Genomic DNA, 25,795 nt, shown 5'->3' with positions numbered 1-25,795 from the left:
GGGCTGGGGTTGGCCCCGGTGCGTGCGTGTCCCTGTGTCCCCCATCCCGGCGATGGGCCGGGGACGCAAGCGCCTGGCCCGGGATGGCACCTGGAACAAGAGAGCACTGAGGGCGGGAGCAGGGCACCCGGGCATGGTGTGTATAAGTGTGTACAGAAATAAATATGTCTGCTAAAGCCTTGGGCCCGGCGCGCACACGGCATCCCCCCTCCTGCAGCAGGTGGTGGGACCGCTGCTGATGACTTGTTAATTAACTGCCTAATGAGGAGCCCCAGATGGGCCCCAGCTGGTGGTATTGCTGAGCTGTGGGTTCTGCTCTTGGCCACCCATTTGGGCTATGTGGAGGGTTCCTGTGCGGGCAGCTGGCCTGTGACACCCACCTGGGAGCACTGGGGTGACCGTGAGCCCCACAGAGGACCCTGGGGACAGCCCATGGGGCTGGCAGAGGTGAGCGTGGTGTGGGGCCCCATCTCCTCCATTGCAGATGGTGGAGAGACCACCAGAGCCCTGTGCTACTGAGCAGGGGGTCACATTTTAGGGCTGTTCTCGGGCTGTGACCACTAGTCCCTGCAGCCAGCAAGCTCTGGGAGAGCCGGTGAGCACTGGGAGCCCCAGCACCCCGTGAGCAGCCCCTGTGGGTGCTGGGGACCGGTTGCAAGGACAGTTTGTGCTGCAGGCAGCTGCATCCTGCTTCCCTGGGAGCCCCCACATGGTGCCCATTGCCCACCTCGTGCCCCCTGCACACACTGCAGGCTCACGCTTTGGAGGTGCAATCCAGGCTCTCCATCCAGGCCAACTGGGGCAGGCTCGGCCATGCCCCCTCCACCCACCAGGGCACAGCAACCCCCTCATTAGCACCCCATGCTGTTTTGCCTCGGAGTTTGGTATCCTTGGAGCCGCCGGGACAGGCATTTCCCCTGTCTCGCTGCATTGCAGGCGACCTGCCAGGGGCCACGAGCAGGGTGGCACCAGCTGCAGGAATGAGGTTGTGCAAAGCCCCAGATGTGCCGGGTTCCTGGGCTGTGCCAGCAAGGCTGGGCTCCCCACCCCTGCACCAGCCCATGGAAGGGGCCCTGGCACTGCAGAGGCCACACAAGGACCAAGAAGGGGACTGGGAGGCCTTCCTCCCTGCACTGCCTGCTCCAGGGGCCACAGCCTCCCTCTTGCACCCATTCCTGGGGATAGATCCCACCAGGCAAGGCGGGAGAGGGTTTGGCCACAGCTACATAGGTGCAATGCACTGCAGGCACCCACTGCAGTGGCAAGGACAGGGCTGGGGACAGAGGAGCCCCTTTGCACCCTCCCCAAGCAATGGTGCCTGTCCCCAGGGCTGGCCAAGCTCAGCCTTTGCTGGGGACCTGCCTGGTGCTGGGGGCAGCCCAGCTGCAATCACAGGCAGAAGTGCTGAAGCAGCAGCTCCCTGGGTCCCTCTTGCAACAGGCTCCCCAGCTCAGTCGCTCTTGCAACACGATGAAGCCCGGGTGCCAAGTAGGGCTGCGTGGGGAGTGCTCTGCCCTGTCCCTTGTCCCCTGCAAGCTCCAACCCTAGGCAGGATGGGACACAGAGGAAGCCAATGCAGGAGCATTGCTGACAGCGGGACAGGGCCTCCTCTGGCATCAGAGCCTCATGGGGAGGGAAGGGACACAAACCACAAGGACAGCACATGCTGCAGTGCATACAGCTTTACTTAAATAAATATATTTACAGAGTAGCAGCCAACAGAGAGGACCTAGCCGCATTGGGCCAGTGCCACGCAAGGCAGAAGCATCCAGGCAGATCCCAGCTGCCCTGGTTGCTCCAAGCTAGGAGAGAAGGGTGAGGGGAAGAGGTGCAGGTGCCCGGGGAAGGCCAGCAGCCTCCCTGCATGCGTTGACCTAGGAGGGACGGGACATGCATGCCCGGGCCCTCACTGCAGTGGCTTCCTGCGCGGCAGGGGCAGGAGGCTGTGGGCCAGGAGGCTCTGCAGGGCCGGCGCGCTCTCCCCAGCCTCCTCCTTGGGCTCCTCGGTGGCGTCCAGCAGCTGCTGCATGTAGCAGGAGGTGCCCAGCAGCACGTGGCCCGTGGCCTGCATGGTGAAGAGCGTCCAGCGCAGAGCTTCCCTGCATGGGGACAATGCAGGTGAGTGGCCCTCCACACAGCCACCCATCACAGCAGCCCCCCATCCTGTCCCCGTACCCAGCACTCACTTCATGAGCCGCCTGGCCCCGTAGCAGCACAGGTCGTAGGACATGCTGTAGTTGCCGTAGAGGGTGGCCTTGACGTTGAGGCAGCCCAGGTCCTTGGGGCTGGTTTTGTAGAGGTCGAAGGTGACACAGGCCACGTCGATGCGGCGGTGCGGCTTGTTGGACAGGCTCAGCTGGTAGCCTTGTGACTAGGGGACAGCAGTGCCCACGTCACAGGGTGGCATTGCCTAGAGGACCCCCTGCTACCTCCCCAATTCCCTGCTGTTCCCAGTGCGGGATACAGCTCCTGCCCACGACAGCATCCCATCCCGAGGCCAGCACCCACCTTGGAGGGGCACCACACCTGCCCCTTGCTCAGGGCCATGAGCACCGTGCTCTCCTCGAGGGTCTGGAAGAAAGCCTCGGTCTCCACCGCCGTGCCGTCCTCCTCCAGCACCAGCGAGACGGCGTCCGGCACCAGCGCGGTGCTCTGGACCTGCAAGGGGCCATGGTGGCGGGAAGCAGCGGGGAGCAGGCTGGACAGACGGCCCCGCCGGACAGACAAACCCCCCAGCCCACCTGGTTCAGCAGCTCGGCCAGGCTGCGGGCCGTGAGGCCCTTGCGCAGGCTGCGGTCCCAGTTGCAGACGCGGTAGGGCCGGGGCCGCGGCGCCGAGCTCGACAGCAGCTGCTGTGTCATGGAAGCGCTCGCCGAGACGCACCTGGGGAGGGACAGGGGGGTCAGGGGGCTGCCAGGGCCACCAGCAGCCATCACGGGGGACCAGCACATCCAGTGCAAGGGCCAGGAGCAGTCTCCATGGGAGAAAGCAAAGAAGGCTCCATCATCCCCCCGGGACCACCCCATAGCACTTACTTGGAGATGGGGTCAGCAAGGCGCAGGCTCAGGGACTTGGCGTAATCCATCTCGGCAAGGGCTGCGCTCAAGCCTGCTGAGAGGGAAGGATTCAGCCCCGGCAGCAGCGTCCTCCAGTCCCCACCACCCCAAGGAGACCCCTTCCAGCAGTTCTGTTCCCGCAGCTCCTTCCCGTGCTCGGCTCCGGTGCCGTGTCGAGGCAGCGCCCGGCACGGCCGCCTTTACGCAGGGGCCGGGGCTGCCCTTTGGCCGGACCGGGCTGGAGGCGGCCACAGGGTGACTCTGCCAGACGGGTTCTTGCGCAAAGCGGCACGTGGGGCCCTGAGTCAGCGCAGAGCAAAGGTGAGAGGCGGCCACGGGGCAGCACCTTTGCCCAGGCGTCATCAGGGAAGCAATGGGGTGAGAGGTACCTGGGGAGGCTCCAATCCTCTTCCCATCCTTGTGGGTCATAGAGCACCTGGAGACCCATCCCCATCCCCATCCCCATCCTTGTGGGTCATAGAGCACCTGGAGACCCATCCCCATCCCCATCCCCATCCCCATCCCCATCCCCATCCCCATCCCCATCCCCATCCCCATCCCCATCCCCATCCCCATCCCCATCCCCATCCCCATCCCCATCCCCATCCCCATCCCCATCCCCATCCCCATCCCCATCCCCATCCCCATCCCCATCCCCATCCCCATCCCCATCCCCATCCCCATCCCCATCCCCATCCCCATCCCCTCTCACCTCCACCAGATCCTCTGCACTTGGTGTCACCCACCCCGCCTGCCTTATATACCTGCCACCCACTGGCTCCGCCCCCCCTCACTGCCTCAGCCAATCCCCTCCTGGACAGCTAGCACAAGGGGTGGAGCCTCTGCGAGGGGGCGGTGCCAGCCCATGCTCCTGCGCTTCTGCAGGGACAATGAGCCATGTCCCTGGGTGCCCCAGCAAGCAGCTCCCGTGCCACGAGCAGGTCTCCCTATGGGCCATCCTGAGTGAGCATCCTCCTGGGGCCCCATGCGAGCACCCTGCACGCTGCCCCATGCGAACACCCTCCTGGGACCCCAAGGGAGCATCCTCTAGGTGTTCCATGCAAGCTGTCCCAAGTGAGCATCTTCCTGGGCTGCCCCATGCAAGCATCCTCCTGGGGCCCCACGTGAGCATCCTCCAGGCTGCCCCAAGCGAGCATCCTCTAGGTGCCCTGTGCAATCATGCTCCCGGGTTGCCCAGTTCAAGAATCCTCCAGGTGCCCCGTGTGAGCATCTTCTGAATGCCCCATTTGAGCATCCTCCTGGGCTGCCTGGTTGAAGCATCCTCCTGGAGTGCCCCACGCAAGCATCCTCTGGGTGTCCCCTATAAACATTCTCCTGGGCTGCCCGGTACAAGCAACCTCCAGGTGCCCTGTGCAAGCACCCTCTGGGTGCCCTATACAAGCAACCTCTAGGTACACCCTGCAAGCTGCCCTATTCGGCACCCTGCATGCGCCCCAAGCGAGCACCCTGCAGGCTGCCCACGCCAGCACCCTCCAGGTGCCCCATGCGAGCATCGTCCATCCCATCCGGAGCCAGCAAGCCGCAGGATGTGCCAAGCGCATGCCCTGCAGGCTGCCTCCAGCGAGCTCCCTCACAGCACCCCAAGCAACAACCCTGCACGGAGCAAATGCCCTCGAGGTGCCCAGGGAGGGAGAGCATCCTCCAGGCCGCCCCGGCTGCTGCCAGCCTGTGACGAGGGAGCAGGGCTCGGCGCAGCGTGCCCAGGACATGCTCTCCTTGGTGGCAAGCGAGCCTTGGGCTGCCCCGGCAGCTCCCTGCCCCCAGGACACCCGCAACGAGGGCCAGGGACACCCAGGGACTGCAGGAGCAAGGTGCTGTCACGGGTTGCAGTTGGGAGCAGCAGGGAGCTCCGGAGGGGCTTCCCTGCTGGATTCCCCCCCAGTTGGTAGTGTGGTTGGGCCCTGGTTCCGCAAAGCGAGCGCCTCCGGGAGCATTCCCCCCATGCCGGAATGGCTCCGGCTCTGGTGCCAAGCGGCTCCCATGGGAAGGGATGACAGGATGGCGCCAGCGCAGCGGGACAGGGATGGCGGGAGAACGGGCAGCGCAGCAGGATCCCTGGGCATTGCCCCAGTGTGTGGAGCGGGACAGGGATGGTGGGAATGGGATGGCGGGAGAACAGGCAGCGCAGCAGGATTCCCGGGCACTGCCTCAGTGTGCGGAGCGGGACAGGGATGGTGGGAATGGGATGGTGGAAGAACGGGCAGCACAGTGGGATCCCTGGGCACGGCCCCAGTGTGCAGAGCGGGATGGGGATGGCAGGATGGGGATGGCAGGGGAACGGGCAGCACAGCGGGATCCCCGGGCACTGCCCCAGTGTGTGGAGCGGGATGGGGATGGCGGGATGGGGATGGCAGGAGAGCGGCAGCGCAGCGGGATCCCCGGGCACTTCCCCAGTGTGTGGAGCGGGATGGGGATGGCGGGATGGGGATGGCAGGAGAACGGGCAGCACAGCGGGATCCCCGGGCACTGCCCCAGTGTGCGGAGCAGGATGGGGATGGCAGGATGGGGATGGCAGGAGAACGGGCAGCACAGCGGGATCCCTGGGCACTGCCCCAGTGTGCGGAGCAGGATGGGGATGGCGGGATGGGGATGGCAGGAGAACGGGCAGCACAGCAGGATCCCCGGGCACTGCCCCAGTGTGCGGAGCAGGATGGGGATGGCAGGATGGGGATGGCAGGAGAACGGGCAGCGCAGCGGGATCCCCGGGCACGACCCCTATTGCGCATGCACACCCGCGTGCACCTGCGCGCATGCGCACACGCGCGCCAGCACTCACGCGCGCCCCCGCGCCCGGGCACGCGCATCCCCCCCCCACCCCCTTCAGCGCGCATGCGCCAGCGGCCCCTTTAAGGCGCGGGCGGGGCCGCGGCGCGCGCGGGAGCAACGCGCCCGTTCCTCCCCGCCTCTCCCGGCGCGAAAGCCGTCGCGCCCGGATGACGTCACGCCATGGCCGCCCTGCGCCGCCGCGAGTAGAGGCCCCGGCCCGCCCCGCGCCGGAGCCGCGTCCGCGCCGCCGCCCGCCCCCCGCGCCGCCCGCGCCGGCCCCGGGCCCCGGTCCGGCCCCCGAACCGCGCAGGTGACGCCGCTGTCCGCGCGCCCGCGCGCCGCGGGCCCCGCCGCGGCCTAGCGACCGGGGCGGGGGGGGGGGCGGGCCTGGGCGGCGGGGGAGCGGGGGAGGGGCGGCCTCGGCGGAACGGAGAAGAGGGGCAGATCCAAGCGGGGGGGCTGGGAAGGGGCGCGCGTGGGGAGGGGGTGCCCCGTGGGGGTGACATTTGGGGGAGTCAATGGGTGGCGGTGGGAAAAAGGGGGCAGCCGAAGTGGGAATGGGGTTTGGGGGGCGAGGGGGCTATTGGGGATGGGGCTGGGGGGAGTCTGCGGTGGGGCTGGGAGCGGGGGGCGGTTTAAGCGGGGAGGGAGTTGGGGGGTTGCAGCCTTTGTTGGGGAAAAGGGGGAGCCTCCAGGTTGTAGGATAATTAGGGGGGTGTTGAATGGGGGCAGCCCCCTCTTGGGGTGGGTTGTGGGAGGGGGCCTCCTGGCCCGGGGTGGGGGGCCAAGAGACCTGACTGTCCCCCTCCCCACGCAGCTGGGATTAGGGAGAGCTCCAGGAGCCTCGTCCCAGGGCCGCAGCACAAGGAGCCTGGAGGAGCCCCCTGAGGTAAGGGAGCCCTCGTGGCACCTTCAGGTGCCTCCTGCCGCGGGCTGCTATACTGGGGGCATCATTGCAGCGGGCTGAGGGGGTCGGCAGGACCCGTGTGGCCAAACCCAACCTCTTGTTGGGTCTGCAGTGGCTGTAAGGCCCTGGTCGCTCTTGCAGGTGCTACAGAACATGGCTCTGCAGGTGGTTTAAATCATCCTGAACTGCGCTGCCTCTTCCTCTGGGCTGCCCTTTTGGCCTTGCACCTTTTCCCCTTGCTGCAATTCGGCTTTCCTGACACAACGGTTAATGTTTCGGCCACAGAGCATCTGCAAAGGGGGAATTCTTGCTCCTGATCTTCTTAAGGTTTGCTTAGATTAAGGAAAGAGGTCAAGGTCTCTTCCTGATCAAGTGAACTATGTGCAAGCTGCCTTCTCCACTGTTTTGAGCTAAACTCATGAATCCTACAGAGTACAGGAAGAATTGTACTTAAATTTTTGTCATGGGACTGAAGCTCCAGTAATTCAAAACTAGCTTTTATTAGTGTAGAGGTGAAGGAAGAGTGATGCATGTCCTAGTAACTGCAAAATTCATTGCACTGTGAAAGCAAATGTCACCTCCTTACAGCTGCTTGGATTTCACTTTTAAAATCTGCCTGACACAAAGTAGTGACCAGCACTACTGTGGAGTTTGGTGGTAACATTCTGGATCAGAACTCTGTAGGCTCTACTTTAAAATAAATAAATGCGCTTGCTGAAAATGGCTGTCACCAAGTCATTCTGTTGAGTTAGTACTGAAAGGCAGCTTAGTTTTCTGCATTAAAAGCTTTTCTGACAGCTGCTGGGTAGTTGAAGTTTGCTGTGCAGCTTCAAAGGCAGTGCTTCTCCAGGGGTGTCAGCTGGGTATGTATTTTATTTTAATTAACCCCGTTAACAACCCTAGTTTCATTCAGAACAAAGAACTGGGTGCTCTGCTTTTGTCCTACTCCTCTTTTCGTTTTTACTCCTTTTCTAGATCCTGATGTGTTTTAGTTCCTTCTCTTCCTGTTGTTGCTGCTCTTCCATGTTTTGATTGACTTAGGGCCATGCTCTCAAACTCCTTTCACTTCTGCATTTCCCTTTTTGCATCTTGCTAACTGTAAGTGCTTTGATCTTCCATCGAACCATGCTGGGCTGCTAGAAAGGAGAAGAAAACCCTTTTTGCTACCCCAAGACTTGTGCCTGAAACAGAGCTCCTTCCTATCCTGCCAGCCCCTTTGGAAAGTGCTGCTGTTTCCCTGCTCCGTTCCTGCTGTCTGTCCCGCAGTCCCTGTGGGAGCTCTCAGCTCTCTGCTCAGGGTTATGGCACTTGGCTCTTGCCATCCCCCTGAATCTGTAGGATTTCATGGTTTAAGCCAACAGCTCTGTCAAGATCCAGCTTTCTGTGCAGAACTTGGTGCTCTCCAGCTGGAACTGGAGCTGTGGGAGACCTTGGTATCCACACTGCTGCTCCAAGGAACATCCTTTTTGGTGTGAAAAAAGCTTTTTTGGGGCACTACAGAAGCTCAGTCTTGGAGGGAGGAATCTAGTGAATGGAAATGTTGCCTGCTAAGATTATTTTTTTCATGGTGACTCTGTATTTCAAGTGCCACCTTAACTGACAGCCTCATCCTATAGCTGGTGTGACAGGTTAGAGCAAAGCCACCCTCCCAGGGTTAGGTGGCAGCAAACTCCTCCTTTCAGTAGTAGTTCCACTTAATCTGCTGCCAAAAGCCTCTCTTCAGCAGCAAGTCAATTAGATGTAGACAGAACTTAACTTTGGCTTAATTAAAAAAAAATTGCTTAAACCTTTAATGAGTTCTAATTGACACAGAGGAAGAGGAAACAGACCTTGAGCATCCAGGCAGTCATAGACACTGGCAAGAGCCCCAGATGCAGAGTGCAAGTTGGTGAAACCCCACACTGACCTGGAGCAGCACGTGGGGTGTCTGCATGCTCAGGGTCTAAAACTGAGGTAAAACTTCTTCCAGAGCTGTATCCTTCAGTGCTGTATCCTTCAATGCTGTTCCTTTAACAGCAAGTAGAAGCAGGGCTTGATCTTGAAAATAGACCTGAAACTAAGAATTCCAGCGCTATTGAGGCATCCACATAAGATTAGAAATACCAAGGATAGTGTATAAAATGTATCTTGGATTACCTAACAGTATTTGAGATGAATTTTAATAAGCAGCTTACCTAGCATGTTCGTTTGTTTTCTTACTGCACTTAGTTTTGTGACAAGGCTTTTTGGGCTTACTACTATATTTTAAATAAATTTTGGATTTTGTTTAACTCTGGCAGAAGCATATTGTAGTGTGGCTGAAGCTGATTAATTTAAGTTCACCTAAGATATGGTCAGCATAAAGCATCATTTTAACAGTCTATAAGGGGCTCTTTGGCAGAAGTTTGTGTGTGCATAAAGAACGAAGCAAGGGACCACCAGAAAAAAAGGTGTCTTTGACTATTTTTTCATTTGTGCTTTCATTTAACTGCCTAATGTAGCAAGAGCTGGCAGGGACATGGCAAGACAGCAGAGCCTGCAAGGGGGTAGAAGGAGCAACTGAAGGGAAAGTCCTGCTCAATGTGGGGGAGCAAGTGCAGCCTGGATCACACTTGGTATCCGGGAGGGTGGCACGTGCTTGCTGCGTGCACCTGGCAAGCTGAGCTGCCCAATCCTCTATTTTCTGCTGAGAAAACACAAACTGCTTTTAAGCTTGATGAGACACACGAGTTTGGACACTGAGGCACAGTCTGAGCTGCAAGCAAACCCCACTAGTGCGTTTGCTCCAGAGCCTCTTGAGGAAGAGGCTGTGGCAACTTGTTTAGCAAAATGTTTTACCCGAAACGCTTTGCTGTCCTACTGTAACCCAGCCTGTTGCAGACACGTGAAAATTTACCATTTGTTGCATTTTGAACAATTGCAGTGAGTTTTAGAACAGTAGGTGTCAGGCCACTTTGATCAAGTCGATTTTACTTGATTTATGTGCAACTTTGAAGATATTTTTGAAGAGAAACTACTGCTAGTGGGAAGTATTATTATATAAATGGTTAACTGTCCCCCAAATGGACTAGTCACTCTTTATTCAGAAATTAGTAGTTAGTTTGTTTTTATAACTGATCTTGAAAACAAATTAGTAAGAAACTGGCTTGCTTTTATAGTACACAAGTTTCAGGCTTGCACTGGGCTTTTATGCCGAAGGACGAAACCTGCTCTACTATTTAACTTCCTTTTACTCGATTCAAAATACTTCCATGTAGAATTTTTTCTTAGCTTCTTTTAGTATTCATCTGTATGTAAAGTAGGGTGGAAAGCAAAAATTCTTGTGGAATTTCAGATATATAGGATCAAGGGTGTTTTTGAGATGATTCTGCGGAAGAGCTTGGGTGTTATACTTCAAGTTAGAAGCTAAATTTGCTGCCTTGGAAAGAACAAAATCCACAAGGAAGCTTTTGTGACTATCGCAAGTAGTCTGGCACTTCATAAAGTTGTTGGTATGTTAGAAAACAGTGATTTTTTTCATAAGTAATATAGTTTTATGTCAGTGACAAGGCATTCTCCCATCTCCGATGGATGTTCCTGTTGGATATAAGCTTGTCCCTGTGGTGTCAGACCTTCTCCAGTCACTTTTCCCCATGGATTCCTGGCCTGCATGGAGCTGCACAGAACTAGGAACGGCTGGAGAACGTTACCATCTTTATCTCCTCCATTATAGGAGGAGTTGCTGGGATAGGGAATTAATGAGAGTCCAGGCAAACTTTGGATCACTACTGGAAAAGTATCTTGCCCTCACATGATTAGTATGATAGTTTTCATTTAATTTTCATTTCCCTTTTTCTTCTAATTCTACTTTTGCATGTGATGTACTTTAATATCTTTAATTGCTGTCGATGGAGTTGAATGTTTTATACTTATCAGTTGGTGATGAAAATGCATTCATATTCGTTTTCCCCCATGCTTTTCAGGGGCATTCTGTCAGATGCTGAAAAGGATCTAGTTTGCTTAAAAGCTTTTGCTTTTGTGCTGCTTTTTTATAAGAAATCGGAAGACAAATTTCCTGAACATGTCTGTATTTGACAGTTTTTATATTTCGGCTGGCCTCTTAAGGCTGACCTTTCAGCTGTAATATGCTAAGTTGTTGAACATGCACTCAAAGTGCAGCTTCTCAGGCACTTAAACAATTAAAACTGCTGTCATCAAATTGCTCTCGCAGTCAGTGGCAATTTGTGTAGGCATTTCTGGACTCAGCATCAACTTTTATGTGCTTTGTAAGAAAATACTTTGTTTCAGATTACATCCTTTTTAGCTGCCTAGAGCGGCTATCACCAAGAGGCAATTACAATCTTTAATTTCTCTATAGTATTTGCAACCCTGGTTGCAGAGCAGCTTGCTCAAATGTGCTAAGAAAGCAAAAGCAGCCAGCAATAAGTGCAAAACGTGGCCCTTTTCATGCTGCAGGCCCTGTGACATGCTTAGATCCTCCTCACACCTAATAATGAGCTAATATTTGTGCAGTTTGGAAGCAGAGCAGAATTGCTGGGTTCCAATATTTATGTATATTTATACTGCTTCTGGGGATGCTTTTTTTTTTTTGAGAAATATCCTTATCTCTTTTTCTGCAAACTGGCTGCAGGATAATGAGAAGCATCTCCTTTAGTGACTTATATCTTGAGAGCCTGCTGCAAATACCACCTGCCCTTTGCTGTAGCCAAGGCAAGAGATGTTATTGCAGCAGTGACAGCACAGCTGGCAAAGTATAAGACACAAATACAACAGTCCCAGTGCTGGAAAGTTTAGTGTCCATGCTACTCATCTGTCATATAGAGTTGTAATGCCCTCCTGATACCCAGTCATTGCTTTTAGTGCATATAAAAGGTGCTGCGTGTTCCCTAGACTCACTCTCCTATCAGATTTCAGTGCTGAGATCCCCAATTCTCTGATTACCAAAATATTTTGGGTTTCAGAGTCTGAGAAGACTTGCATTTACTTTGGTAGTATTTACATTGTACATCAATCTGTTTGAATGCTGGGGACCCCATGTGCCTTCTGCCTGGTTGTTATTGCTAATTTTATGCTAAATGCCAACCCTTACTTTTCTTTTTTTTTTTTTTTATGTAGAACCAGTCAGAGAAGCACAGCAGAGAAGAATTGAGGGAGCTTGGTCAGGAAAGGCTTAAATAGTACAGAGTTGGCTAGTGCTAATATCTGTTATTTCACAAAAGACTTCAGGATATGTTTAAAGAATCAAAGTCTTGTAGCATTTTTTCTTCAAAGGCCTTAAAAGTAGGGGGCGAAAATCTGGCAATTTGTGTTTTTGTTGTTTTTGTTGCATCAGTAGTAAAGGAACTTGTGGGGGACTTACCAGGAGTGGCAGAAGTACAACATGATACAGCTTCAGGTGAAGAAATGCTGTTCATTTGTGATCCTGTGACTTTTTAGCTATAAATACTCTTTAAGTCTTGGCTTGGTCTTCTCTTAGCTTTCCACCTGTATCTGATGCCTGCCCAAGCTTGTTATTACTCAAAACCTTTCTTCCCCCCACCCTTTTTTTTTTTTTTTTCTTTGGGGAGGAGGGCCTATACATATTAAAATAGCAGATTTAATCCTTGGTGAAGGTACCGTCTTGAGAGAAGCTGCTGCCTCTGCTTAGCTGTCCCCCCAGTGCAATCCAGAGAGCTGCAGGTTGTGCTTTTCTGCCCTGATTTAGCTGTGTGCGCCCTGGGAGACCTGCCTGAAACACCCTGCAAGCCCCGGGCTCTTCGGAGGCAGCCAAATGCCCCTGGCTACAGCAGAGCAGAGCGAGGAAGCCGCTGCAGGAGCATCTTATCTGCAGGGCTAGGGACGTGATGCAGCACTAGACCACAGCCACAGGGCAAGGGCTTTTACTTGCCAGCAGCCCTTGTCTAGATGTGAAGCAGTAGTCGTGCTATCAGGAGACATCTCTTGGATCAGACAGCCCTGCTATAAATCTCTTCTTTTTCTTCTCTGAAGTAAAATAATTAATGTGTGACTCTGTATTTTGTGGGTTTTTTTATGTGAAGGATAGGGTAGCACGCTTCTATCTATTCTGGTGTAATATTGGGATGTATTTAAGCAGTTTGAGCTCTATATTTTCTGTTTGTTTTTTTCTTCTTGATAATACTATGATACTGAGGCTTATGGCGATAAACCATTTTCATGATTTCAGGCAACTTTTTCTTCTTCCAGAGATAAAAAGCAAGTGTACAGGTTCGTAACAAATGAAGCGAGTCTTTTTTTTACTTGCTTGTTCCCTGTAACAGTTGTTGTTTTCCACCCCCTGCAGACTATCGGGTACTGATGGATGTTTCCGACAGCCCTGAGCGCTTAAACCCCTGCTCTCCCGATGAGGACCAGCAGCTTTCCGATGACGAAATCCTCAAGGAGAGCGGTTCGGATCGGGACATGGATGGAGGCGGGCAAGGCAGCGTCCTGGGAGAGGAGGAGGAGGAGGCAGCCAGGGGACTGAGTCAGGGTGAAGAGGAGGCCCGCTCGGATGAAGAGGACCGCCTCAGCGAAACCAAGTCGCAGGACTCCGACAACAACGAGCGGAGCGGGGAGCTCAAGAGCCCTCCGCCGCGCAAGGGGGACGAGGGAGAGCGGGGAAATGACCTTGGGGATGAAGCGTCCTCTGTCACTCGGGAGCTGGACGAGCATGAGTTGGACTATGATGAGGAGGTTCCCGAGGAGCCTAGCGCTGCTGCTGCAGAGGAGGATGCTGAGAAAGCTGGAGGTGAGGACGATGAGGAAGAGGAGAAAGGAGATGAAGCCCCTGAAGATGAGAAAAAATCTGGTGGTAAAAGTGACGACGAGAAGGATGGCCAGGATCCCCTCAAGGAGAAGAAGAAAGAAGACGATGATGGAGAAATCGATGATGGTGAAATTGATGTGAGTAGGACATCAGCCAAGGTGGGCAGAGTTCTGCAGGGAGAGATCTTCTGTCCTGCACTTTTATTCCAGAACAATTTGGCACTTAGAGTCCCATGCCTTTATTTTCTCTCCTGTAACATATCTGTTCCCACTGTGTAAGGCACCTTTTGGAGGTAAGACCATGTTGTATACCGAATGTAGTGGTTAAGGTAGCTGTTGCCATATGCTGTAGAAAACTTTTGTGCCAAACATTGTCAGAACAGTCACAATTAAACTGCGTTCCCACCGAGTACGAAAGGGCTGTGGTTCTTAAAATCTGCTTTGACTCTCAAAGCTTTTGGATGATGCTGACAGCAAATTACTTACCATGGACCAAACATTGGTAAAGTTTCTTTCCAGTTTAGCTTGGGCTGCTGGTACTGCAGAGTGGCTACAGTATTTGAGGTGTCAAGAAGACTATGAGGGGAAACACATGATCTAGCAGCATCTGGGAGTGTGGAGAGCTAATTTTTCATCTTCATGCTGATTCTGGCAAGCAGTCTGGTTAAACACTATCTTTGAAATTTTTTGTGTATTTGTGATTTGTGCAGAAAAAGGAATTTTTGGAGGTTGTAGGAGATGCCAGGAAGTTGGAAGAAACTTTCTGGGGTTCTGACTCTATGCCTACTTCTTGATTAAAATATGAATGCTTTCTTTTGGAGTCTAAGGCATTCTTAGGAGCACTTCTCACAAAGCATGAGATGAATCTGTACCTTGATTTTCATACATTAACTCATAACAGGGCTCCCAGCTGTCTGATTCCAAGGGGATCTCACAGAAACAAATACTTTCCCTTTTGTTCAAGCACAACATTTGCAAAGACTTCACACGGTTCTTTTGAAGGGAACTGAGTTGAGCTGGTTCTACCATTCACATTTCATTGAATGCCAGATCCAACTTTTGGGGAAATTATTAATTCTTTCCATTTTATTCTGCTTTCAGACTTCTATCTTTATTGCAGGGGGAAAGCATTAGTGCAAAACTTAATTTGACTATATGTGCAGTCTCTAAAATGAGTTCTTGTCCAGGAGAGGCCTCCTTGTTTTGCCCTCAAAGGAGTGTAGGAGAGGAGGTTGTTAACCCATGTCTATTTTCTTTGTTTATCCAAAGCCAAGCGATGGCTTTTCCTCGTTTCCAGCTGCTGAATTGATCAAAGTACATAAAATTTAATCTCTTCTATGTAGACAACTGCTGTCATCGCCCCAGGGATGTTAGGATTGCTGAGCAGGGGGAAGATCTTCACCAGATGCTCTCTATTCAGACGTGTTTCATATGCTGAAAACGTTTGAACTTCTGTGGTGGTGAAATGGAGACAGACCAAGGGAGAGCTTGGGTGTCTTTTAGGAAAAATAACAGATTTCCCTGGGAGTGTAAGATACCTTTGACACCTCTCCATTCACATGTGCATTTCCCTTCAACATTGTCACCTCTTTCTAATTGCTTTTGACTTTTTAGATAGGGATTAATGAGGCTGGTGGAAGTTTTTTCCTCAAGATCAAAAGCAAACGCTTTTTTGCTCTAAAGGTTCAGTTACTTTCTTCTGGAGATAGTTTCATAAACGTAATTCAATGTTCATCTCCTGGGATTCTTCATCTTGGAAGCAACCTCTGTCTTCCAGAATTTCTCTCTGTGAATGCTGTGTTTTATGACACTTAATGGCAGTGTAGGGTTTTGCTATGGATTCTTAGCTCACATCTTATATTCTCATATAAGAATATGGATTCTTATCTTACATGTGGAGCTCAGGAATGAAAAAGAAGGTGTCAAGTTGTTGCTACAGGGGACTGGAAGAATGCATACGACTTTCTTCCTGGAAAGCTTGCTGTGAGATTATCACTTAATGCCTTGGGGAAGCATCATGTAGTTAGTTACTGCAGTAGAAATTGTCCTTTGGATTTTATTCTACAGGTGCATGGTGTCTGTATTGGATCATTGGGTTAAATACCTGTACCCTGGAACACTGCTGTGTGTTTTAAAGCAGCTAATAGAAGGAACTGGCTTGGGTGTTAGGGTATGAGTGCTGAGCTGGGGACAGGCCCAATTTAGAGGCCCTGATTCATGGTGGAGTTAACCCTGGCTCAGCTGAGCCTTTAAACACATATTCAGTAAAATGTTGCAGCTTGAAGCTGTGGCCTATATTGCAGCTCCAAGATGTCCATGATGTCTCAGAGGTTTTGTGGTCATTTTTGAAGCACTGAAATGGATGTTTCTTGTTGTTGGTAGCTGTGCATTGCAAAAAAAAAAAAAATGCTCTGGGGTGTTTATCACAGCCTTATATCTCGTTTTTCTTGTGTTTTGCTCCAGGGTGTGTATTCAGTGACTGATATTTGACCGTATTGTGAAATGTCAAGTTGCTGCAAAAAATGCACCCCTTGAAATGTCAGCTTCTCTGTCTGTTCCAGGATGATGACTTGGAAGAAGGAGAAGTTAAAGATCCCAGCGATAGAAAAGTGAGGCCACGTCCCACCTGCCGGTTCTTTATGAAAGGTAAAGACCTGCTGCAATGGTGGCAGCACACTAAATATGCTGTAAATTTTCTTACTCGGTCGTGCACCTGTAGAGCTGCTGTCTACACGATAAACGTTGCCCCAGGCATCCTCACTCACCTTCCTGTTCCTTGGTGGCCACGTGCTGAATTTACATAGAGCTGGTATTCCAGTTTGGATAAAAATGCTTTAGGTGTGGTGCTCCCAGCAGAAGGAAACAAAGGGCAACTCGATGGTGTGTTTTGAAACAACACCGCCTGGTCTGATTTAACAGCCAGTTGTTGCTTGAAGAAGTTCTTAAGTGTTATCTCACAGAAAAAAATGGCAAATACACAACATTTCTTACCAAGTTTGTATCTGGCCAAAACATAATTGATACTTGCAATCCCATATTTGGCTTACTTCCCCAAACAAGTATAGAGAAATACTGACTGATTTTTTTTAATTGAAAATGATGCTAGAAATACTATTTTCCTATAAGAACTATTTCTGTGACATTATGTTGACTCCTCCTGAGTTGCTGCAGCCCCCGCAGACAGGTTTTAAATGCTTCTGTTGAGCTGATTTCTGCTTTGGCTGCTTTGTGGGGTCAGGTGTTGGCAACTCCTGGTGCAGGCTGTTTTCCTGAGCAATCCAGAAGCCCCAGTGTGATGTTTGGTGCTACTGGAGCTGATGGGTTAGGAGTGGTAGTAGCCAGGCTTCCACTGGACAGGGGAAGTGGTCAGATAGAAGAAAATTTCCTCATTTAAAGAAAAACTTTCTTCAACCTGAAAGATTGCTGTGTACTGATCAGATTCTGCCTTTTTGAAATAGGATTGGTATTTTCAGTCTTGAATAGAGGAAGTGGGGGCAGGAAATCAGAAAACAGTTCTTACTGCAATTAAGGCTTTAAGTTTTTAAATCTAAAACTAGATTTTTTTAAATCTATTTTTTTAAGTTCTTCCTCATGAGATATTCTCCAAAATTTCTGCAACTGTAACACAGCTGTCTTCAAATAACTGTATTCTTTTTAATCTGGAGAGCGGATTTTATAAAGCTTTTCATATTTAAACTATCATTTGTTGCTCTGTGTTCAGCTTTGCTTTATTTAAAGTTTGCTTCGTTTTGTTTACAATTGCACTTGAAACAAATTTGTTAACATCTGAATTTAAAAGATGGGTGGAGAGCAGGGTGGAGTCTCCTATTCCTTGCTCCTTGCGTCAGCGACTGTGCACGGTAGGGAAGTGGTTGGGGGTTTCCAGAGACCTGGCTGTCACACACAGCTCACCTGCCTTCCTGAACCTCTCCTGCTATCAAATTTTATGCCTGATACGAGCTTGGTGTCGTGGTGATGGAACAGGGAAGTGCCTCTGCAGGTAGACTTGTTTGTTCCGTAACTCTTAGCATGACTTACCCCTCCATGCTGCAAGAAATGTGTGCGTGAGTCAGAGTTCAGGCTTTCCCATAGTTGTTTGTGGGTTTTGGGTTGTTCAGGTGACAACAGCATCGATTCTTGCTTGCTCCTTGAAGGCTTTGCTGATTCCAAGGAGCTCAGACGCTGCTCGTGTCCGTGAAGATGCTCAGCTTTTAGTCCTTGCTCGGCGTGAGGAATGTGTCCCTCGCGAATGACTAGTTTGAGAAGCCTTCCAGTGAAATTCCTTGGCGTATGCCAGGGCCTCTTACTTGTCAGGGCAGTCGTTCTCCCTGACACCTCAATGAGAGGAGTGAGTGTTTGTGTAGGTGTCTGTGCTCCCCTTTCACATCTCCCCTGGCAAGTGTTCAGCTAGTCACCGAGAAACGATGCCAGTCATCCCTGCAAAGGGATTTGCTTTCATTATATTTGACAGTACAAAAGTACCTAGTGTTACCCCAGGTTGGGAATACTAGCTTAAGGTTCACCTGGGACTGTTGAGGAGCATTTCTAGAGCCTGAGTGCTTTTTGCCCAGGTGCAGTGTAAATTTTTGACAAATTGCCCTCTGGGGATCCCTCCTTGGGTGACAGGAATGTCAACTGCACTGCTGCCCCTAAAGTCAGTGTGTTAATGCCAGAGCTCACACAGAATTAGCAGTGACTTTGCAATGCAAAACCTCTGTTCCTTGATGTTGAGTGAATTGCCAGAAGAAAAAGTGGGTTTGGGTTTTAAGCTGAATGAAGTTGGGAGCTAAACACAGACCCTGGTGTCATCCCAGGTTTTCAAGTGTGCTAACTTGAGCAAATCAAATCAACTGAGATTTGTATTAATAAGACTTGAGGAAGTCAGTGGCTTATTATTAGATTTTTCATATTATTTTATGCTGCGTGCATATTCCCTCCTCCCTTCTCCCAACAATAGTAACATTATCATATGCTCATTCATCTGTGACTGGATCTGTTGAACTTGGCCTATCTGGAAGGGTGGGAGGTGGCAAATGTCTTTCCATGTATACGGAAATACGCAATTCTGGAAGAAGTTGGAGAGAAGAAAGTTTGGGTGCCTGAAAACAGCCTTCTTGACTGGTTTTAGGTGGTCGTGGGGTAGACTCTTGCAGCAGTGTTTAGACATACGCTGATCTAACGGAGCTGTGTTTTTCCACAGGTCACTGTACTTGGGGAATGAACTGCCGGTTTATCCACCCTGGTGTGAACGACAAAGGAAACTACTCCTTGATCTCCAAGCCGGAGCCCTTCTCCCCTAACGGCGCGCCGCCCATGGGCCCCCATCCACTGATGCCAGCCAACCCCTGGGTACGCACGTGCTGTGGGGCATTCTGTGCCTGCTGGGTGTAGCTTTTGTCTCCTGCAGAAGGGAAGCTTTTATTTGAGCTGGAATATTAGCAAGATTCAGTACATCGAGATATGTGTATATATTTTTTTATTTTTTAAAGATCTGATTGAGCTTGGTGGTAGAAAGGAATAATTTTCCCCATGTAGATGACCTCTAGAGGTCCCTTCCAACCTTAAGCATTCTATGATTCTATGTCCCTCAGTTTATATCCTCTTGATACCTTAGGGAAGTATCTGGAGGTATTCCAGAACAACTGGTTTACAAAGTTCATGTTTGCTACTTAAGAACTAAAGTCAAGTGTCTTTCTCCTTTTTTCTTTAACCTCCTAACAGGGAGGGCCAGTAGTTGATGAAATCTTACCTCCACCCCCTCCAGACCCTCCAACAGAAAGTGCCTGGGAGAGAGGTCTCCGACATGCTAAAGAGGTAAATAAGCTGACTTTCCTCCAAAATCCACCGTTTCACTGGTGGCTCAAGGCTAGTAAAGTTTATATTGGAGCATTTAATGTCTTGCTCTTTATAAGGAGCTGCTTTTATTTTATTTTTTGCTTTTTTCCTAATAACTTATTAACTACTGCTTATTGTATATCACAGTTCTTCTACAGTGAAGAGGAGCTGATCTCCAGTGAGGGGGGGACTGGGTTTCTTGTTTCTTCTTTCTGAGCGAAGGTTTTATTACCTGTCTGCTTGTCTGCTGTTCTTCTGATCTGATGGACAAGTGAATTATGCTTTCTATGTCAAGAAAATTCCAGCATCCTGCAGAGGAAGATACTATAGTTGAAGAGTTGGTTTGTCGCAAATGAAAGGTTTTAAATATTCTAGTGTTTATTCTCTGTGTCTCAGAAATGTTCCTTCTTTACAATGCTTTTATTGCATGTTGTGGCAGGTATTAAAAAAGGCAACTATGAGAAAAGAACAAGAGCCTGACTTTGAGGAGAAGAGGTTCACTGTGACTATTGGAGAAGATGAGCGTGAATTTGACAAAGAAAACGAGTTTTTCCGTGACTGGAATTACCGCATCACCAGAGATGTCAGAGATCCAGCGTAAGACGCAGCTTTGTTCTTGCTATGTGGAATAGATGGGTGGGAAATAAATGCAGCAAGGCAGCCTTCAGCTAACACCAAATCTGAGGATCAGCCATCTCAGAATGTGGCACCAACTTCTTAACCATCAATGTCCTTAGCATATGGGTCTCAGGGACACAAACTAACTGTACATTCCCTTCCTCATAGCAGCTTGTTATTTTTTTTTCTCTTGTTTCTTATTTTCAAGCCATAAGAGTTTTAAAATACTAAACAAAGCTTTGGAGCAGGCTCAACATCCAAAAGTTTCAGAGCAGCAGTAATACTGTTGAACTACTACTACGTAACGTTTGGAATAGTTGGTTTAACAAACAACTCTATTAATCCCTGGTAAACCGTTCAGTAAGACACTCTTCAGGAAGCAAATCCATTGCTTGCCAGGACACAGCTTAGGCAAACTCAGACTTCTGCAACTGGAGAGTTTAGTTGCTTGTTGGAGGCCTCAGACACCCTTCAGTTGTGAATGAGAGCAGGCAGAGAGCTAGAAGCAGGTGCAAGGATGCAGTGGTGAACTCTGGCAGGTTTATTTAGAAGCTCTAAAATCAAAAAAAAAAAAAAAAAAAAAAAAAAAAAAACCAAAAATGCAATGGAAGAACAATTTTTAAAAGGGACATTTGTGCCCTATGGGAATATAGGGAAATTCGCTTTTTTTCTCCTTTTTCCCATTATGGAAATATTCTCATTTATACACAGAGAAAGTGTTGGCAAGGCTTGGCTCTATTTTGAGTGAATTGCAAAATAAAAGAGCAGGTTAAGCTTTGGTTCTATAGGCTTTGATTTGCTCTGAAGTGCGATTCCTTCCCCTGTGTGCTCAGTTTTGCAGACTCATACAAAATGGTTCCAAAATTTTTTTTTTCTATGTGGAAATCAGTCTGTATCTTGGTCTTGCATTTCTCTGAGAAATCTTTCATTTGCATTGAGGTGCATGTGCTCTGTAGGTTGACTGTTAAAGTATCCTTAATTTTTAACTTTATATGGAAAACTTGCATCTTCAATTGTTTTTCTAGTTGTTTTATGCCACTACCTGATTGACATTAGGACTTTTTTTGTTAAATATAGGACTTTGTTGGGTTTTTTATGTATTCAAGTGAAAAAATGTTATGTGTGTGTAGCTAGTGTCAAAGAGAAGTAATTGTGGATTTTTTTTAAAAAATCAAGAACCTTTGTGTGTAACCAGACTGTGGCATAAAATGCATTAATTCTGTGCGAAGAGAAAAGTTACAAAGCTGCTACTTTTTTAAACTCTAGGAAATGGTGGGTTTTCTCATACTCACTGGTTGCACAGCACTCATGGTTCAGGTGGAATGTCAATGAATTGCTTTCAGGACTGTCTTGTGACATGTGAAGATGCCTAAATAGTTCATGAATCCCTTTTTCTTTTTTGAAAAACTATAGGGAGGTGGACATCAAAGAAAACATTAACTATGGGTAAGCAGGTCTTTGATTCCAGTACTGTTGCAACTGTAAGAAAATATTCCCTTTCCTTTTATCCCATTGCACTTCTTAAAACTTCCTAGGCCACAGAAAATTGTTCCCTCAGGTGTGGTTGGCAGTTAATTAATGAAATAGATGTATTTAATTTTTGAATGATGGCGATTCTTAACCTAAGGATTTAAGAACTGAATGATCCATGGATTTCTAAAAGCATAGCAGTGGTGCTTGTTTAAATGAATAAAACATGTACAAATGTTATAGGAAGGGCTTGGGCAGCTTTGAATTTGAGGCTGGGTCAAAAAGTTAAGAGCTTCCTTTTTGGTGTAGCTTGAGATTTTTTTTTTCTTGCTTTTTGAACACCTGATGTCACCGTTACCTCAACTGTTATCTAGTCGACATCAGGAAATTTGCTGGTGAATTAAACATCAGTATTCAAGATTCCCTGGTATTCTTCCCCTTGACTTTTCATTTGAAACAGAAAAAAGGGAAATTTTAAACCATTTAAAAGCACTGAAAAAATATAGGTAGCAACTTGACTTGTAGGGCAGCACTTGCATCTTTGCTTGTGTGAGCTTATTTGGCACTTTAAAGGTAAAACAAGTTCCAATCTGATTAAGGGTAATCCAGAATTTGAAAGCACTTGCTTTTACTCTTAGTTCTGCCACTGACTCCTCTGTGGTCCTGGAAGTTTCTTGTTTTCTGTACCCACCTCCCCACCTTTACAATGGATCTGATATTTTCAGTCTCCCAGGTAGGGACTGGGTATTGTCGGGTATGTGAATTAAAAACATAAAATAATAGAAATCATTAAATGGAGGAGGTGCTGTAGATTGAAGGAGGGTGGTTTTGGGATCCTTTTCCTCACAAAAGCAATTGCAATTTTGCAGCCTAGTAGGGTGTATTGCACACACAGTCCTCGCGAGGGCCTTCATACATTGGTGGACCAGCATTTGTTTTCCCCTGGAGAGCATCAGCTGCAAATGTTTTTGCTTTACTTGCATGGAGTAATTTCACATGTAGAGCACAGTAGTCCAAGCCTGCTCCAAAACTCAGCTTTTCTCAGTGGAAAGCTCAGCAAAAGCTTGTTTCCAGGCAAGTCCTAACCAATGGACACCTCCATGTCTGGCAGAGCAGTAGGAGAGGTGACCATCTGCTCCCCTCGTGATGCTCCTCCATGAGAGGATTCTTGAGGCTAGCAGCGTGTGCCCGGGCAGAAAATGCCGTTCTCAATGGGGGCAAAACATGTTCCCTGCTCCCTTTGCTACTTTGGAAGTAGCTGCAAAAAGCAATTGGTGGGTCTGCACTTTTACCACGTTGATCTGAGGGCTGAACTGGTTGGTAGTGTCCTTTTTGGTGTTTATCAGGAAAGCTTTGTGCTTTTCTCTGATAAGCATCACTAAAATGACTGTTTCTCTCTGGGATATGTAGCAAGTAACAGTTTGTATGGTCCTACTCCATTTAACATGCTTTTTCTTGTCGGTACCCAGTGACTAAAACCTGACCTAGAATGTGTAGTATTTCTGTGCAGTGAGATTATTTCCCTCTCTAACCTTTGCTGTTTTTCCTTGTAGGCTTGATCCTTATGCAGATCCCTATTATGACTATGAAATAGAACGGTTCTGGCGAGGTGGGCAGTATGAGAATTTCAGGGTTCAGTATACAGACCCCGATCCATACCGTAACTACAGAGTAAGTAAGGTAACACTCCTTCCGCTCTTCTCCTGCAACGTTTCTTCCAGGTACTGCCAGGGCTTGTCATGTTTCCATTATAGCTGTTGAAATAGGATTTGTTTCTTTTATGTTCGAGATTCTTTATCTTTGAAACAGTTAAATCCTGAGTTATTCAATTTCTGTGCAGAACGTGCTCTAGGTGCATGTATGGGAACCTGTTTCAGCATGATGAGGGGAAAAGCCCATGTTGGAGACGGGAGGCGATGGCACTGCCACATGTAGCCCTTCCTCCCCTCCTAGGCAGCCACGGTCCCTCTTCGTGTGCTTGGGTTGCTCCTCTTTTTTTGGCCCAGGGCAGATGGAGTTGGGCAGCGCTTCCATTAGCCATTGCAGCCACAGCCATTCTTGGGAACGCCAGAGAGGGAGGCAGTTTCCATGAGCTGATCCATCCAAAGGACAGTTTACTTGTTGGTTATTGGGACAGATGGAAAGGCTTAGATTTGGTCAGGCATGTTTTGTGCACAGAAGTGGGCTCTGGGATGACACATTAGCTGCTTTGAGTCAGGTAAGGGAAATATCAGACTGTTTGCTGCCATCCTGGATGCAGGCAGCTTGTGTTGCACTGCTGTAAGGTTTAGTGCTCAGGGAAAATAAGCCTACCAACCCTTTCCCTCCCCTTCCTTCAGTCCTAGTGCAAACCATTGTGCCTTGGCAATAATGGCAGGAAGATTCCTGCTCGGGGGTGCTCATCAGTAGTGTTTGGCATATCCTGAATAAAAAGTCCTTTTGCTGCTTAAAAAAAAGCAGTGCATAAACAGGAGCCTGCCCTCATTCTTAGTATGTAAGAAGCACCATCATTTTTCTCATGCTACTTATTTGCAAAGCTAATTAGCTTGTTATAAATATGATTAGCAATGTGAGTAAATACTTGTAAGCATAACTGCGTATTTCTTGAGTGGGAATAATAAGCCACTTCAGTCCCTGACTGTTGGCTTTGATAACTGTAACTGCGATAAATATGAAGTTTTGTTCCTCTCCACTCTCGGCCTCATCGGAAAACACCCATGGCCACCACACTCCGAGCTCTCCTCAATACTTTGCTGCAGTGAGGGAAAGCTTCTGTAATTGCTTTTAGTCTGATATTCCAAACCATGCTATCTTTTTTTTGTTGACATGTTGAATTCTTGCTTATCTTTAAAGGAAAGAGAGCGTGAACGGGAAAGGGAAAGAGAGAACCGCCAACGAGAGAGGGAACGCGAAAGGGAGAGAGAACGAGAGCGGGAGCGGCGCCAGAGAGAGCGGGAGCGGGAACGGGAGCGGGAGCGGGACAAGGAGCGGCAGCGGAGGAAGGAAGAGTGGGAACGCGAGAGAGAACGAGTGAAGAGAGATGAAAAGGACAGGCTGCACAGGGACCGGGACCGAGACCGGGACCGAGAAAGGGAACGCGAAAAGGAGAAAGAAAAACCAAAGCCCCGCTCTCCCTTGCTACCAAGGTAAGTGTTTGCTTGAATTCAGACTTGAAATGTGACTCGATGTTGTTTTTGCTGTAGGTAATGAGCCAAGTTTGCTCTAGTGGAGATCCCTGTTGCCTGTAACCCTTGGTTAGTGCAGTGGTTTCAAGAGTAGCTTCAGCTGAGCCCTGCTGGCCACTAAGCGGAGCTAAAACGCCAGCTTAGAACCAAGCAAACTCGTAGCTTGGCTGAGCTTGGAGCTCAGTAGATACTGAGAGGTTCAGCTTGTCCCTGTCCCCTTGAATTCAGAGTGTGTCTTGGAAGGCTGACTGGATCCCCAGCACTGACGTAGCACTGCAAGTGTTGGGGACTCCCTGTGTGGCCTTGAGAAATGTCACTTAGCCAGAATCAAGGCTGGCATGGGAGCTTGCAGATCAAAACTACCTGGAGCTTTGTTAAATAGGGAGAAAAATATAGAGGTTAGAAAAAAATAATCAGGTTTTACACCTTGAGGTGGGTCTGCTAAGCGTTAGGGTTGGATTTTAGTGTGGAGGCAGGTTTTTGTCCCTGAGTGCCAGACTTTCTTCAGTTGTTCTGGAAATTCTGTTTCTGACCCGTATGAAAGAGAAAATGGAATGAGACAGACTAAAGTCTGGGAATTTCCAAAGTGGATCATGGAGTCTCTTTGTCAATTACTTAAGTACAGGAACTCATCAGTGTATTATATTCTCAGTGCTTATATAATGCATTATATAAATATCAGAGCTGAACAGGGAACTTTTTTTTAAGGGAGGTTCTAACATTGCAACATCTTTTGGTTCAGAATCAGGAGAAAAGTGTCCAAATTTCCTGCTGAAAGACATCTCCAGGAAAACTGATCAGCAGTGCCAGTATCTTGGAAACTAATAACAGATGCAGCCTCCCAAAGGAGCACTGAGGAAAGCGTGGGCATGCGAGCGTGTGTGTGGAGAAGCTGCATTTCCCGAGACGTATTGGAGATTCTCCTGGCCAAATATCTGTTTTGCTCCTCAAGCTCTGGAGGAGACTGTGAAACATCATTAGTGTAGGGAAGAGAGTGTTTTAGTGAAGAAGAGGGCTAAGAAGGCAGAGAAGTAGATGCCACATAGAATTGCTTGGTTCCAAGTGGAAGCAGGGATTAGCCTTGAATACGAGGCAGAATTTATGTTTGTTTTACTGGCTTTTCATCTGACTTTTCCATCTTATTTTTGGTGATGACTTTTTTTCCAAAAGGAAGTTTAAGTTTCAGAATTACA

At 49.2% G+C, this 25,795-nt stretch overlaps 2 protein-coding genes across 8 annotated transcripts in view; one reads left to right on the top strand and one right to left on the bottom strand.

Moving 5' to 3' along the window:
• Positions 1-1,904: 1,904 nt before the first annotated feature.
• On the bottom strand, positions 1,905-3,130 carry CIDEC (cell death inducing DFFA like effector c). The gene is made up of 5 exons (XM_088526283.1): positions 3,036-3,130; positions 2,742-2,883; positions 2,509-2,658; positions 2,187-2,371; positions 1,905-2,099 (listed from the first exon to the last, which is right to left on the bottom strand). Exons 1-5 carry the CDS (start codon positions 3,083-3,085, stop codon positions 1,907-1,909), a joined length of 720 nt encoding a protein of 239 aa, XP_088382409.1. The 5' UTR covers positions 3,086-3,130; the 3' UTR covers positions 1,905-1,906.
• Positions 3,131-6,668: 3,538 nt separating this feature from the next.
• The window catches only part of ZC3H18 (zinc finger CCCH-type containing 18), a 43,388-nt gene continuing 24,261 nt past the window's right edge, over positions 6,669-25,795 (top strand). For 3 of the 7 annotated variants that reach the window (XM_088526246.1, XM_088526242.1, XM_088526241.1), the window contains exons 1-9: positions 6,669-6,732; positions 13,031-13,632; positions 16,056-16,140; positions 18,695-18,843; positions 19,216-19,308; positions 19,769-19,926; positions 21,361-21,393; positions 22,971-23,097; positions 24,271-24,563. In XM_088526246.1, the coding sequence (XP_088382372.1) occupies positions 13,045-13,632; positions 16,056-16,140; positions 18,695-18,843; positions 19,216-19,308; positions 19,769-19,926; positions 21,361-21,393; positions 22,971-23,097; positions 24,271-24,563 (1,526 nt within the window). In that variant the 5' untranslated portion in view covers positions 6,669-6,732; positions 13,031-13,044. The remainder of the gene's footprint in view (positions 6,733-13,030; positions 13,633-16,055; positions 16,141-18,694; positions 18,844-19,215; positions 19,309-19,768; positions 19,927-21,360; positions 21,394-22,970; positions 23,098-24,270; positions 24,564-25,795) is intronic. The other 4 variants (XM_088526244.1, XM_088526243.1, XM_088526247.1 and 1 more) reach the window with 3 other exon arrangements.

The sequence above is a fragment of the Tinamus guttatus genome, unplaced genomic scaffold (assembly GCF_059628265.1).
Source record: "Tinamus guttatus ecotype Peru unplaced genomic scaffold, ASM5962826v1 Tinamus_guttatus_pri_ptg000244l, whole genome shotgun sequence".
Classification (NCBI taxonomy): domain Eukaryota; kingdom Metazoa; phylum Chordata; class Aves; order Tinamiformes; family Tinamidae; genus Tinamus; species Tinamus guttatus.
The sequence above is the reverse complement of the archived record's forward strand: the minus strand, read 5'-3'. Positions and strand labels throughout refer to the sequence as shown.

Coding starts and splice junctions, on each gene's coding strand:
- CIDEC (XM_088526283.1), bottom strand. CDS start 3,085: ATGGATTACGCCAAGTCCCTGAGCCTGCGCCTTGCTGACCCCATCTCC. Junction 2,659..2,741: donor TGGCCGAGCTGCTGAACCAG/GTGGGCTGGGGG, acceptor GGCCCCTTGCAG/GTCCAGAGCACCGCGCTGGT. Junction 2,100..2,186: donor GGGGCCAGGCGGCTCATGAA/GTGAGTGCTGGG, acceptor GTCCCCATGCAG/GGAAGCTCTGCGCTGGACGC.